Source organism: Pongo abelii, chromosome 19 (genome assembly GCF_028885655.2).
Source record: "Pongo abelii isolate AG06213 chromosome 19, NHGRI_mPonAbe1-v2.0_pri, whole genome shotgun sequence".
Taxonomy (NCBI): domain Eukaryota; kingdom Metazoa; phylum Chordata; class Mammalia; order Primates; family Hominidae; genus Pongo; species Pongo abelii.
The window spans coordinates 12682078-12697332 of NC_072004.2; the positions used below are offsets into that span (position 1 = coordinate 12682078).

The following is a 15255-nucleotide window of genomic DNA, read 5'->3' on the forward strand; positions in this document are numbered from 1 at the left end:
GTTTTCTGTTTTATGGACGGTAGCCATCCCGATGGGTGTGAGGTGGTTAATGTATTATTTTTCTGTTGATGAATTATCTTGCCTGTTTCTGAGAAAGGCGTGTTCCCTTTGTTCACACTGTTACCTTAAGGGTATGTTCTTTCCTTTGGTTAAGTTTGGAGTCTTCTTTCATACTGCCGATATTCCTCCCAGATTAGGCGATTCTTGATTGTACCCTAACATCGTGCCCTTGCAGATATCTGTTAGACAGTGCACAGGTGAGCAAGCTTACAGAGAAAAGACTGTCACTGATACTTGTGCTTTGGTGAATTCGAGGATTGTAAGGGAGGAATAGGATGAGCCAGGAGCTAGTTTCAGAGGGTGAAGAAATCATGACACTCTTGGATATTGTCAGCAATCTAAAGGGCCCATCGCTGTGACTCCAAACAGGCTGGATTTGCTGCTACCACTTGAAGACCTGCAGACAGACATTCCCATGCCCCGTAACCAATGCCTAGTCCAATGTAGGGACAGATACAGGATGTCATAGAGGTAGACCTCCTGTCTCAGTACCCCAGCTAACAATCCTGTTTGATTGAGCCTTGGGTCCCCTCCTGCTCCTTGGCATGGAGGGCTCTTGGCACAGCTTTCAATTCCTCACTTGCAGATCTTAGAACTTAGTTTTTCAATCCAATCCCATATGTTTTGTGTGTTTCATAAATTACTTAGGGTTTCAATTCGCTGAGGAATCTCATTCTTCTTTTCCGGTATAGGTATATATTTTTAAAACTATCATTTCTGTTATTTATAGGAATCAGGTGTTTGCTCAGTTTGCCATCTTGAAACAGAAAACATTTAGTATTTTTGCTGCTAAAAAAATAGAATAGGAAGTATAAATTACTACGAATTAGAACTTAGCACCTAGAAACAGATTGTGGCTTATATTAGAACTTAAGTAAATGAAGAAGTTGACATTATAAATCAGTAAGCAAAGGAAATTTTCTAATAAGTGGCAGTTATATGTAGTTTCCCAACTATTTGGAATAAATTAGAGTTACAGCCTAGCCTCAAACCATATACCAAATTCCATAGCAGGGATATCATAATCAAAGGCAAAGAATGTGAACGCATAGGTTAGGCTCAGGAGGGGCAGGCTGAACTGGAAAAGAGAGTTTGTGTGGGGAATAATGTGCAGATAGGAAAAGACCTCAAAGGCTAGCATAAGGAGCCACTGCAAGATGCTATACCAAGTAATCTTATAAAAAGGGAGTTTACGGAAATTGATCTGCTAATGCTGCATAACATGTATTGCAAGGAGATAACCCACTAATAAAAATAAGAAAGGAAAGATGTGAGATGGTTTAGTCTAGATCTGATCTGATGATTCTTAACTTTTGTAAGTCTCAGAGACTTCCGAAAATCTGATAAAAGTCATAAGCCAGTCCATAGAAATACATTTACACACATGCCAGCAACATTTTTGCATACAGCGTCAGTGATTTAACAGGGCCCTTGAAGACCAAGTTCTTGAGGTGAGGAGAGGAATTTATTTTGTATTCAGGGAAAATTGAGTTTATCTCCCCAGCTAGCATGTTACGGTCATGAGAATAGTAACTGTCCTATTCACCACTGTACGCCAACAGCAAGCAATGCTTTCACATAGTAGGCAGTCTAATATGTAATGAATGACTGAATGAATGCAATGAATTAATGCCTTCAATCTTTATAACTGAAAAATCTGCAAACAAACAAAAAAAAGTATGGAAATGAGTGATGTCAAGTAGGCCAGTGATTTCTCCATATAGAAGCAAAGAAATTTTGTCTCCCACCAGACCCTCTTTTTTTTTTCGAGACAGAGTCTGGCTCTGTCGCCCAGGCTGGAGTGCAGTGGCGCTATCTCGGCTCACTGCAAGCTCCACCTCCCAGATTCACGCCATTCTCCTGCCTCAGCCTCCCGAGTAGCTGGGACTACAGGTGCCCGCCACCACGCCCGGCTAATTTTTTGTATTTTTAGTAGAGACGGGGTTTCACCGTGTTAGCCAGGATGGTCTCGATCTCCTGACCTCATGATCGGCCCTCCTCGGCCTCCCAAAGTACTGGGATTACAGGTGTGAGCCACCGCACCCGGTCCCAGACCCTCTTTAATGTCATTCTTTCACTATTTGTAATGGAATTTTTCTCTCTGTTTTCGTCTTATCTCCCCTCTTCTCTGATAATATATATATATATATTTTGAGACAGGGTCTCGCTTGTTGCCCAGGCTGGAGTGCAGTGGCCCAATCTTGGCTCACTGCAACCTCTGCCTCCCAGGTTCAAGCGATTCTCATGCCTCAGCCTCCCCAGTACCTGGGATTACAGACGTGCATCACCATGCCCAGCTGTTTTGTATTTTTAGTAGAGATGGGGTTTCGCCATTTTGGCCAGGCTGCTCTTGAGCTCTGACCTCAGGTGATCCACCTGCCTTGGCCTCTCAAAGTGCTGGGATTACAGGCATGAGCCACCATGCCCAGCCTTCTTTGATAATATATCTCTCTTCCTTTAGAAATTCTGTTAAAAGGTTTTGTGGCCACTTACTTAAAGACGATGCCCGAAATCAGTGTTCCAGCCCTGACCTCTCAGCCTTTCTCCAGCCCTATATCTCAATTGTTTATCAGGCACCTTATTTCTTATTTACCAGGACACCAAAAATTCAGGTTGTCTAAAATTATGCTCATCATTTTTTCAGAGTTCTCTGTCAACTTTATTATAACATAACTCTGATACATGTTTTCAGAACCCTAAATCTTTAAGCTTTAAATTAAAGGAGCTTAAATTTGGAAGCCTTGGCTTTCTTTGGGAATCTAATGTGTGCTACGGACCCATACCCAAGAAAATAATGCATATACGCAGATATAGTTGCATACATCAAGTAGCTGTATTTCTTGCAACATATCCAAAGATCCCAGACTAACAACCTCTTGAAAGATAGTAATATATATTTCTTTTTTTTTATTTATTTCTTTTTTTTTTTTTTGAGATGGAGTCTTGCTCTTGTCACCCAGGCTGGAGTGCAATGGCACAATCTCGGCTCACTGCAACCTCTGCCTCCCGGTTCAAGCAATTCTCCTGCCTCAGCCTCCCAAGTAGCTGGGACTACAGACATCCACCACCAGGCCTGGCTAATTTTTTTGTATTTTTTAGTAGAGACGGGGTTTCGTCATGTTGGCCAGGCTGGTCTTGGACTCCTGACCTCGTGATCCACCCACCTTGGCCTCCCAAAGTACTGGGATTACAGGCGCGAGCCACCACAACCGGCCAATTAAGCATATATTTCTATCCTCCTTCATGTCCCCAAACTCTTCTAATTCTTTTTGTTCTAAGTGTTTTTAATATTTTCCTCTTTTGTTTCCATTTCCACTGCCTTTGTCTGGCTCAATCTAAGTCAAAATGGCTTAATATCTAGAGAACTGAAAGAGTCTTCTCATTGGCTAACTCTAGCAATGGGAGGTTTTTTTGTTTGTTTGTTTGTTTTTTTGAGATGGAGTCTCACTCTGTTGCCCAGACTCCTGGAGTGCAGTGGAGCAATCTTGGCTCACTGCAAGCTCTGCCTCCTGGGTTCACGCCATTCTCCTGCCTCAGCCTCCCAAGTAGCTGGGACTACAGGCGCCCGCCACCACGCCCAGCTAATTTTTTTGTATTTTTAGTAGAGACGGGGTTTCACCATTTTGGCCAGGATGGTCTCGATCTCCTGACCTCGTGATCTGCCCGCCTCGGCCTCCCAAAGTGCTGGGATTGCAGGCTTGAGGCAATGGGAGATTCTTATAAACTTTGTCTTCATTTGATTAAGATCTATGATATTGAAAGAAAATAATTGAGAATTCTTATTTATAATTGGTATAATGTATAAAATGTGTTATTTAGTGGAAAACTTGGAAAACAACTTGTTCCTATCACATTTGGATAGAAATTCACCAGTAAGACTGCCGGGGCCTGAATATTTTTGTATGTGTGTGTATAGTGTGTGGGGGGGTTATAATAATCAATGTATGATTTAATAAACATGTTGCTATTCAGATTTTCTGTGTTTTTGGTATCAATTTTGGTAAGCTTTAGTTTTCAAGAAATGTGTCCACTTTAAGTTGTTTAATTTGTTAACACAAATTTGTTAATTATATTTTCTTATTATCTTTAATGTCTAGAATATATGATTATAACACATTTTTTAGTCCTGTTATTGATAAATTTTATTCTCTACCTTTATAATCAGTCACTTTGGGAGGCCAAGGCAGGTGGATCACTTGAGGTTAGGAGTTCTAGACCAACCTCACCAACATGGCGAAACCTTGTCTCTACTAAAAATACAAAAATTAGCCTGGTGTGGTGGTGCACACTTGTAATCCCAGCTACTCAGGAGGCAGAAGCAGGAGAATCTCTTGACCTGGGAGATAGAGGTTGCAGTGAGCCGAGATCATGCCACTGCACTCCAGCCTGGGTGACAGAGTGAGACTCCGTCTCAAAATAAATAAAATAAAATAAAATAAAATAAGTCTAGTTAGGAGTTTGACGGTTTTGTTGATCTTTGCAAATAACTAGCTTTTGGCATTGTCAATTTTTTCCACTACTTGTCTGTTTTCTATTATAAAGATTTCTGCGTTAATCTTTATTATTTCTTATTTCTACTTGCTATGAGCATACTTCTTTTTTATCTTCTTACAGTAGACTCTTAGGTCACTGATTTAACCTGTCTCTTTTTCTAATATAAGTATCTAAGTTTCCCTCTCATCACTGCTTTAGCTGTATCTCATAAGCTGTAATATGGGTTATGGGAAATTATGATATGAAATAGTTATAATATGTTGTATATTTTTTATTATTCAGTTTAAAATATTTTTAATTACTCTCATGATTTTGTTTTGACTATGAATTATCTAGAAATGTATTGCCAAATATTTTTGTAAATAGCATATCGCTTTTGAGTTATAATTAATTCCAATGTGGTCAGAAAACATACTCTATATGAGATCAGTTATTTCAAATTTATTAAAACTTATTCTATGGCCTAGTGTATATTGGTGAATGTACCATGTACACTTGAAAAGAATGTTTATTCTGCAGTTGTTGGATGTAGTGCTAAACAAATATTAATTATATCAAGATGTTTGATATTATTGCTCAAATCCTCTATGTCATTAGTATTTTTTTAAATCTAGTTATATCTGATGTTGAGAGAGGAGTCTTAAAATCTCCTACTGTCATTTTGAAATTGTCTGTTTATTCCTTTAATTCTGTCCATTTTTGTTTCATGTTTTTTGAGGTTCTGTTCTTAAATGCATATCCATTTATAATTGCTATGTCTTCCTGATGAATTCTCCCGCTTATAATTATAAAATTTCCATTATTTATCTCTGACGAAATAGACTTGATGTCTATTTTATGTGAAATTAATATAGTTATTTCAGCTTTCTTATGCTTGCTATCTGTATGGTATATCTTTTTTCCATCTACTTACTTTCAACCAATCTGACACTTTATATATAAAGTGTGTCTCTTGCAGACAACATATAATTGAATATGGCTTTTATAAATTCTTTCTGATAAACTCTGTTTTATTTGAGCATTTCAACTATTACAATTTGATGTAATTATTGGCATGGTTGGATTTGGATCTACCATTATATTACTTGGTTTTTTTTGTCCCTATACTTTTTGTTCCTATATTCCCCCTCTCTTGCCTTCTTTGGACTACTTGACATTTTTAGCATTTCGCTTCAATTTATTGGGTTTTTTTAGTTATACACTTTGTGGTTTTTTTATCGGTTACAATATAATCATTAACTGTGACAGCCTACCTATAGTTAGTATTATACCACTGCATGTAAAGTATAGAAATTTGGCAGTCATAAGAAGTCCTTTATGTTATCACTGTAATCTGTATTACATCTATGTGCCTTAAGAGCATCACAAGACAATGTTATAATTTTTCCTTATAAAGTTGTATATGTTTAATTAAGAAGAAAAATAAATATCTTTGATATTTATTAATAGAGTTACCGTTTCTGACATTCTTTATTCATTTCTGAATATCTGTGTTATCTTCTGGTATCATTTCCCTTGAGCCTGAAGAATTTACTTAAGCATTTCTTGTAAGAAATTATATTATTTTTCTTTATCTGAAAATATCTTTGTTTCACCTTAATTCCTAGAGGACATTTTCTATTCTCAGTTGGTAGACTGGGGGTCAGGGTGTTTATTTGTTTCTCTTTTTGTTTTTTATTTTCTAGCTTTCATTGTTTCTGAAGAGAAGTCTGTGGCTATGTAAATCAACATTTTTCTTTATACAATGTGTTGTTTCTCCCCCACCTGTTTTTAAGATTTTTCTCTTTATCTTTGGCTTCAGCCATTGGATTATTATGTATCTAAGTGTGGTTTTCTGTGAATATATTTGGTGTAGGGTTTATGGAGCCTTTTGAATCTGTACATTTTTTTTCACCAATTTCAGGAAGTTTTTGTGATTTTGGAATCGTCTATTTATTCCTTTAATTCTGTCCATTTTTGCTTCGTGTATTTTGAGGTTCTGTTCTTAAATGCATATCCATTTATAATTGCTATGTCTTCCCTCTTATAATTACGAAATTTCCATTCTTTATCTCTGACAATACTCTGTGACTTGATATCTATTTTATGTGACATTAATCTGCTCTACTTCAATTAAATTAGAACTTGCTCTATGGCTCTGCTCTGCTTCTGGGATTCTAATTCCCTAACATTAGACTTTTAGATATTGTCACACTAGTCCCTGAGGCTAATGTTAGACTCTTAGATATTGTCACACTAGTCCCTGAGGCTCTGCTCATTTTTTTTTTCAACTGTTTTCTCTCCCTTCTTCAGTTTGATCTATCTTCAAGTTTACTGACTCAGTCCTTTGATATTCTTCTATTAAGTCCATTCAATAATTTTTATTCCAGATACTGTATTGTTAAGTTTTAATGTCTCTACTTGGTTTCTTTTTATGTGTTCTATTTTGCTGCTGAGATGTCCTATTTTTTGTCCATTTCTTTTACTTCATTGAACCTAGTTGGAAATAACTATTTTAAAGTATTTGTCTGATAATTTCAACATCTGACTCATCTCAAGGTTTGCATCTGTTCATTGTCTTTTCCATTTAGAATTGGTCACATTTTCCTAGTTTTTTGTGTTAGAGTATTTTCGATTGTATTCTGGACATTGTGAGCCTTACGTTATATAGACTCCGAGTTCTGTTGCAGTCCTCTGGAAAACACGGTTTTTATTTTAGCAGATGATTAATCCAAGTGGATTCAAACTTTAAGCTCTCTCTTGTCAATGTATACAGAGAAAATGGAATATCCATGAGGAGGAGTCTGAATTTCCAAAGATAGAATGTGTTTGGAGGAGAGGGGCAATGGGAAGGAAAACATTGTAAATACTGCCCTCAGAAGTTAATAATTCAATATTATTTAATTTTTACTATTACATGTATATGATACATATAAACCATTTGTACTATAGATACATAATAGTGGAAACATACTTATATTTATTTATAATGTATAATTTGACAATTTTACAGTGTTTTGATTTTTCTAAGAAAAGCACAACTCCAATAGTCCTTCTTTGAATTCCCAGGAGAATTCCAGATTCTCATAATGCTACCACTTATCAAAATGTCATTACATGTGCCAGACATTCTGCTAAGCAATGTGCATACATTGTTTTATCAAACTTTATAGCAACACCACCAGGTAGGCATTGTTTTTATTTACAAATGAGGAAACTGAGGGTCAGAGAGGTTAAGCAACTTGCTCAGGGATACATAGCTATTAAGGGGGTAGAGATGAGATGTGAACCTAGGTGGGACTCTGTCTCCCCTTTTGATATCACTGGTTGCCACCCAAGTGGAATTAGATGATATTTATCTTGCAAATGACAGAGTGTGGAGAGAGTGAGCATGGCACTGCAAAAATAACATTCACTTCAAAGAGGAGACAAGTATTCTAATTCTAGTTTGGGACAGACTTACTGCAAAACCTTGTAACCTTCTCGGCTTCTCTCCTTCTTCTTCCACTGTGTCTACAACAGAAATTAAAATGTACTTCATAATAATTTACAGAACTCTTTTAGAAATAAAATGAGACGATCTGTGAATGCGTAATGAAAATATAATGATTGTAATGATATTTAGCCCAACTCACAAACTAACACTCCCTTTTCTAAGTTTTACAGTTAAGACTTCAACAAAGAAGGACCCAGGAACAACTGGCTAACCAAGGCATAATACCACGTGAGTACCTGCATCTCTTAATTACTGATATACATAGGGCCACACCATTTGGGAGCTGGAAAGTGCCTCAGAGGTCATTTAGTTTAAGCCAATGCATTGGTCTCCGAAGATCTTCAAAGCATTGGTATCAGCAGAAATCCCAGACCTTGGATGCTTTGCCCCAACTGCTACCTACTCACCTGCAAGGGGCTCCTTTTAGTGATACTGGTTATGCCTAAAATTCCAATGTAGTGGATTTGTTCTCAGGGTAAACACAATTCATTATGGGCACCCCCAACTCATCTACTTTTAAAATTGGATATAATTAATATTCTTTCCAGAAGCATCAATTACATCATCTTTTTCTCACCTCCTGAATTTCAGTTCTGTTTGGGGTATTGGAGTCCACAAGTAATTGAATATTGGTCAAGTATTTCCTTTCTAGAAGGTGGAGTGGCAATACCATTTTAGCATAAATGATATAATGTTGAATTACTGGCCATGAACTGGGTAAAAGAAGAAGGATTATTGTATCTTTTAGAAGATATATTTTAAATTTTCTACCAATTCAGTAATGAAAGCTAACACTTGGTTATCTGTGGAAATAGAGAAAAGGGTACCCTGGATGAATAAGTCATGGGTAAAGCTGCTCTAGGTCGTAGATTCTAACCTCCTCTCCAACAAAATTTAAAAATCAAGATCTATAATGACTTGTGTAGAAATTCAGGTGTCTGTAAAATGCTGTTGTGACTGTTACTTCAGAGTTCAGTATACAACAAGCAGAAGTTTGCCCTTGAAAAACTGTAGTGTAGTTAGTTGTATTGAAGCCCTATGTATAGCCCTATATAGTGTAGTTAGTTACATTAGTTAGAAAAAATGTTGTGTAGTTAGTTATATTGAAGCGCTATGACCCATGGCTAAACATTGAAAGTTTAGTCTTTGTTTCAGAGCCAGAACAGAACTAAGAATTTTTCAGGCCTCTTGTTTTGTAATTCAAAAGTAATCCTTTGTTCATGGCTAAGCTCTACAATAGTAAACAGTATGTGACCTTAAAGTGGGACAACTCTTTTAGAGGGTTGTGAAGTACAAAAGAAACAGCTCACCCTGCGATTTCAAGGCTGTTTAAGCAACGTTGACAACTATGCTGAGGAAGCAAAAGAGCAAGTCTATGTGTGGCCTGTTTCATCTTAGCCTTTCCTTGGAGGTGCCAAAGACAGGAAAAAACCAAAGGTCTGCGGATGTCAGATCAGGTCAAGACAATTTCACTCAAAGCTGATAATCTGTCCCTTCACTGATGTTTCTTTCTCTTTAATTCTGGAAAGGCAAATGGAGCAGATGGACCCACAACCTTTCCGTAAGCCCAAGTTGTAAACATCTGATTTAAAGTTTGACTCATGTGCTTAAATACTCTGGGCCTGGGTCTTGCAGCTGGCATTTGGCTGAGAATAAATATTTTTGGAGGGATACGGGGTTAAATCTGAATATTAGTAAAAACACCCAATGAAGATGGTAATTAACGCTAGCATACATTTTAAAATAACACCTATCATGTAAGTTATATAAATCAAATGTTCATTTGTATAGTAGAGTCCAATGAAGATATAATATTTTGTTCTCCAGGAGTTCCAGAATCAAATAATATGCATATTAACAAAATACTGCTTAACAGAAATTTTGCATCATTAGTCCATGGCATCATTAAGATAATTTCTAGAAAAAAATCCTACAAATCATGAAATAATAAAGCATTTTAAAATCACACACTATGATGAAGGTTTTCTCCAATCTTCAGCTACATCCTCTCAACCAGGCTTTCCAAGAGTGTAGAGTCTGCTGTGGAAAAGTGTCCAAGTCATGGCAAGTGCACACTGCAGGCCCTGCCTGTACAGACCTTTTCTACTTAGCTCTTCTCAGGAAGCTAGAGATAGGATGCATCTCTTCACCTGCTGATGTTTAGCCTCTTCGGCCCAATCAGAGATTAAATGTGCAATCTACATGCATTTCAGCAGAACAGTGTGTTTCCTCTGGCACCTAAAGAAACATGTCTAACTGCAAATGATTGGGAGAAGGAAAGAGGAACCAAGGGCCTCAGGATATTTTCAATTCAATATAATTCAACAAATTGTATTATAAACCAGGCTATGTACAGGGGACTGTGCCAGGCACTTTAGGGACAACAATAATAAGCAAGATGGTCTCTCAGAGAGAGTCAAGATATTAGGTGGAAAGCTGATAAAAAGCACACAGAAGCAGGCCAGGCACGGTGACTCAAGCCTGTAATCCCAGCACTTTGGGAGGCCGAGGCGGGCAGATCACGAGGTCAGGAGATCGAGACCATCCTGGCTAACACGGTGAAACCCCGTCTGTACTAAAAATACAAAAAAAAAAAAAAAATTAGCCAGGTGTGGTGGCGGGCACCTGTAGTCCCAGCTACTTGAGAGGCTGAGGCGGGAGAGTGGCGTGAACTCAGGAGGTGGAGCTTGCAGTGAGCCGAGATCGCGCCACTGCACTCCAGCCTGGGTGACAGAGCAAGACTCCATCTCAAAATAAATAAATAAATAAGTAAATAAAAATTTAAAAAGCACACAGAAGCATAATCCAGTGTGCAGCTCATTACCTTACACAAGAAGACTTTATTTTTTCATTCTATTATTTAAATTTTTTGAAACAGAAAGTAAAAGAAAAGGAGAAAGGAAAGGAGGAAGGAAGAAAAGTTAATCATCCTCAGAGCCTACCTAATTCTGTGATTTTCTAATTTTTTAATTGTTAAATCTTATGCACTATATATATGTGTGTGTGTGTACATATATACATATATATGCACTGGCTGAGGCAGTGTCAAGGATCTCTGCCCCATTTACTGGGCCTCTCCTTGTCCCTTCCAGAAGCCCCCTGATAATTCTCTCTGCAGTGCTGGTTCTCTTCAGAATAGAGTTTGAAAACCCCTGACCTATCCCAATCCTTGTTTGTCTTTAATATTCATGAAACTGAGGTTGAAGAGGCCTAAAAGGTTTTTCAGATGTCCCAAAGCCTACATCTAATGTGGTCCCATTTTCTACAGTTTGATTGATGAGAATGTAAACGCATGCCAGATAAAATTATTCATAAAGTCTCGCTTTATTCATAAAATTTGAAATAGTTGCAATCTTTTTAAACATGTCATAAATTGTCAAAACTCAAAGCTGATGGCTAAGTGAACTGTTAATTGTCCTTATCAAATAGAAATACTATTTTTTTTTTTTTTGAGACAGAGTCTCACTCTGTCGCCCAGGCTGGAGTGCAGTAGCGTGATCTCAGCTCACTGCAACCTCCGTCTCCCAGGTTCACGCCATTCTCCTGCCTCAGCCTCCCGAGTAGCTGGGACTACAGGCACGTGCCACCATGCCCGGCTAATTTTTTGTATTTTTAGGAGAGACGGGGTTTCACCGTGTTAGCCAGGATGGTCTCGATCTCCTGACCTCATGATCCACCCACCTCGGGCTCCCAAAGTGCTGGGATTACAGGCGTGAGCCACCGCGCCTGGCCAGTAATACTATTTTTAACTGGTCAACAGAAGCACCTGCCACCAATTAGTCTTGAGTTTTACATTAGGTTGACTCTTCAGGGCTTATCCACTGGATAACATGCAACCCCCTCCTATTGTGGAAGCGCTGAGGCCAGAACCTGTGTCTCCTGATCCCCGCCTAGGCTCCTTTTCTCAAACGTTCAAAATGAATCGCTTGGCCTTTAAAAACACTTACTTATATTGCTATCATAAGGCATTTTATGGCCAAAAAATTCAGTTAGAACTTAGAAAATGTAAAAAGTGTATCGTGTGAAAATGCCAAAGATAAACCAATGATTTAAATGCAATGGCTTCAGGTTCTGCATCATAATCTATGCTTCGCCATGATGAGCATTGAATGAAAGGTTTCACTGACTTAGCTGTATGGCAGGTCTCCCTTCAATTGCATTCCAAATTGATAATTAAATTATGAGGCTCCTCCCCCATTGACTCTAATGAGGTGAATCATGTGTAATTCTAGTGAAACTAATCTAAATGGATTGAAATTTTCTTCCTTCCCTCTTCCTGGGCACGCATCCTGGGCACGCATCCTGCAGGTTTTGAGGTTGCTGTTGAGTAATAAACAGTGGTTAGCAACCAGCAACAAATTCTTTTTTATAATCCCCATGAATCACTTCTCTTAAACATTTACTTTGTTCTTATGTGTGGGCATTATGAGTTTAGGCTAATTTCCCTCTTTACGTGCTTTGAATGAATTTAAAGGCACCATCTCTTGACTTTTAGTCAAGACAGGCAGGGTTCTGAGGCCAGCACAGAATCACTGGAACAACTTTAAACAGTGGGTAAAGGGTTCTCAGACCAGGTGCATTTACAATGGCAGTTGTGAAATTCACATTTTCAAAATCGGCATGAAACCTTAATAAAATAGTCTCTCAAAGTTAACTTAGAAATATTACTTTAAAGACTTATTGTTTAGATTTATCTCCAAAATCTCACTTGTAAATCTCAATATGGAGATTTCAAATTGCCTACTTTGCCATCATCAACCAGGATTCATAGGAAATGGTTTCACTATCCCACCCTTTTGGGCTCAAGGTTGCAAGAGGACATCAAGGTTCTCTACATTCTCGTGGCATTAGGACAGAGTCCACCTCCTTCCCTAGACCTATTGGGCCTGTTCATCATTTCTTATGCAAATTTTCTCTCCTGCAATTCTTCTCCCTGGATATCACTCTCCTGGGTAAAATTTTAAATAACACCATTTTATTCCAACCACTTCAGAAGACTTAGTGTGGAAAGATGACCAGCCATGTAAATCAGACTCAATAAACTGGTCATAGAGCATTTCAATAAATCTTTATTAATCCTCTACTGTGAGAAAGGCCCTGGGGAACACACACAGAGAAGTCGGACTCAACTTCTGTTTCAAAGTGCTTCCGTCTAGGAGGGGCCCCAAACCACCCCCATTTAATCATCCTATTTAAGAATTTTGGACAACTTCACACCACTACATGAGAATGGCTATCCAGGAAGATTGAGGGAAAGATCACTTTTTCCTCTCCCTCTCTGTCTCCCTCTGCTACTAAAGTGAATCTATGGTGTTTAACCCAGGGGAGAGATGAAAGAAGGTTTAATTTATTCTCCTGGAATACAGAAGATGAGATTAGAGAGCTAAAGTGGATTTGAGAGGACACAGGGCCCAGAGAGGCTGCTACATGTCCACAGAGTCTCAGAGAAAGCCCCTGCTGGCCAGAATGAAATGTCTGGGCAGCTTGGTTTCATGATCTGATCAATGTAAATGAATTTAAAGATACAATGAGCTGTCTATGAATGGTGCTGCCTTTATTTTTTTTGCAGACTAATCCAAGCTACAGCAGCCACATACTTACTGCAAAACCTTGGTAAATCCCTGAATTTTGTGGTACTTCTGAATAGCAAGAAGAATGACTGGGGCAATTCCTGCACCCATATCACACGCAGCTTCACGATAGTTTTAAGAAGTTGACTGGACAAAGTCTCTCTTCCTTTTCTCAGTGCATTCATTTGACTTGGCTTTTCCCCCACAGCACCCTACCACACACTGTCGGCTGTTTGAGCAGTACACGGCGCAAGGGAATTAATCTGTCTGCCTCTTCCCTTCTTTCTAACATCTCAAATTCAGAGATAGAAAAAGGTGCCCTGGATTTTCATGTCAATCCCATTTGGGTCAAAAATCTGACCTTCCTTCTTTTCCCCCATCTCTCCTTCAATTTTCCATTTCCCTGTTCCTTAGAAACTAGAAAACTAGTAATTACAGGCACACTTTGAATTTGTCTTTGTATCCTCCTTCTGAGAAATTCCAAAGTGTTCACAGATGTTGCATCAAATTCTCTAAGTGTGCTAGCCAGGTCTTGAACGTTACAAAGCTACATTGGGAAAATGCACTGTTTTCAGACTGTTAAGACTATTATTGGGGTAACAGACCCTTAAGACTATCATTGGAGTACTGAACTAGCAATTTATTTCCAAGCATAAAAGAAATTATAATCTCCAAAGCATTATCATTATATATATTAAAAAAAGTTCTCATGACCCAATTTGTCTTTAAAACCAAGACAGAGAGAAGACAAACATGAATAGGCCCATTTTTATAAGTGGGAAACTGAGAGCACAGGAAAACTCTCAGGCTTACTCAAGGTTATACCAAAAGTAGATGGCAGAGCAAGAACAGAGCTCAAATGGATGGTTCCCAAACATTTAGTCACCCAGGACTTCTTTAATTCTACGCATCACTGCCATAGGTCTTATGTTTAAAATAGTGTTGTCTTCCCTGTCCGCCTAAAGAATCCTACATACATTAATTATAATCCATGCATCTTTTAAATAGTTAATTTTATGTTTTCAAGTTAATTTTCTAATTAATGGTATATAAATTTACCAACTAGTGCTTGTTGATGAGAACAACCGTAACTAAACCAAGTTGCTATGGTTCCAGGCAGGAGCAATGAAAAGTGACAGCTTTGTTAGTCCAAGCAGCCTTTCTCTGGACAGACATACTCTTTCTCTTCAGCTTCTTGAAATGCTGAAAATCAGTCCTGGTCATTCATTGCTCTCTTTTTGAAGTCCTACGTTCCCAACACCCCTAGATCAAGATCCACTGGACTTAGAAATCCCATCACAGCCGTTCTGAAGCTTTGGCATCAGAATCACCCAGAAGGCTTGTTAAAACACAGATTCCTGGGTTCTACTGGCAGAGTTTCTGATTCTGTGGGGCTGGGGGTTTTTTTTTTTGGCCCAGGAATTGGGATTTCTTTTTTTCTTTTCTTTTTCTTTTTTTTTTTTTGTTTTTTTTGAGACAGAGTCTCACTCTGTCGCCCAGGCTGGAGTGCAGTGGCACGATCTTGGCTCACTGCAACCTCTGCTGCCCGGGTTCCGGCTAATTTTTGTATTTTTAGAAGAGACAGGTTTCACCATCTTGGCCAAGCTGGTCTTGAACTCCTGACCTCGTGATCCACCTGCCTCGGCCTCCCAAAGT

The 15255-nt window shown here is 38.4% G+C and overlaps 1 protein-coding gene and 1 long non-coding RNA gene across 7 annotated transcripts in view; one reads left to right on the forward strand and one right to left on the reverse strand.

Moving 5' to 3' along the window:
• The window catches only part of LOC103892779 (uncharacterized), a 34182-nt gene extending 24983 nt beyond the window's left edge, over nt 1-9199 (reverse strand). Inside the window, exons 1-2 of the long non-coding RNA XR_656973.3 lie at nt 8437-9199; nt 7997-8046 (exon numbers count right to left, since the gene is read on the reverse strand). This is a non-coding gene — a long non-coding RNA (uncharacterized LOC103892779). The remainder of the gene's footprint in view (nt 1-7996; nt 8047-8436) is intronic.
• Nucleotides 1-15255, forward strand: part of MYOCD (myocardin) — a 98835-nt gene that overhangs the window by 31642 nt on the left and 51938 nt on the right. For 3 of the 6 annotated variants that reach the window (XM_024234315.3, XM_024234318.2, XM_024234316.2), the window contains exon 2: nt 8192-8257. In XM_024234315.3, the coding sequence (XP_024090083.2) occupies nt 8192-8257 (66 nt within the window). Of the gene's footprint in view, nt 1-8191; nt 8258-13598; nt 13643-15255 lie in introns of all 6 variants that reach the window. The other 3 variants (XM_024234320.2, XM_024234319.2, XM_024234321.3) reach the window with 3 other exon arrangements.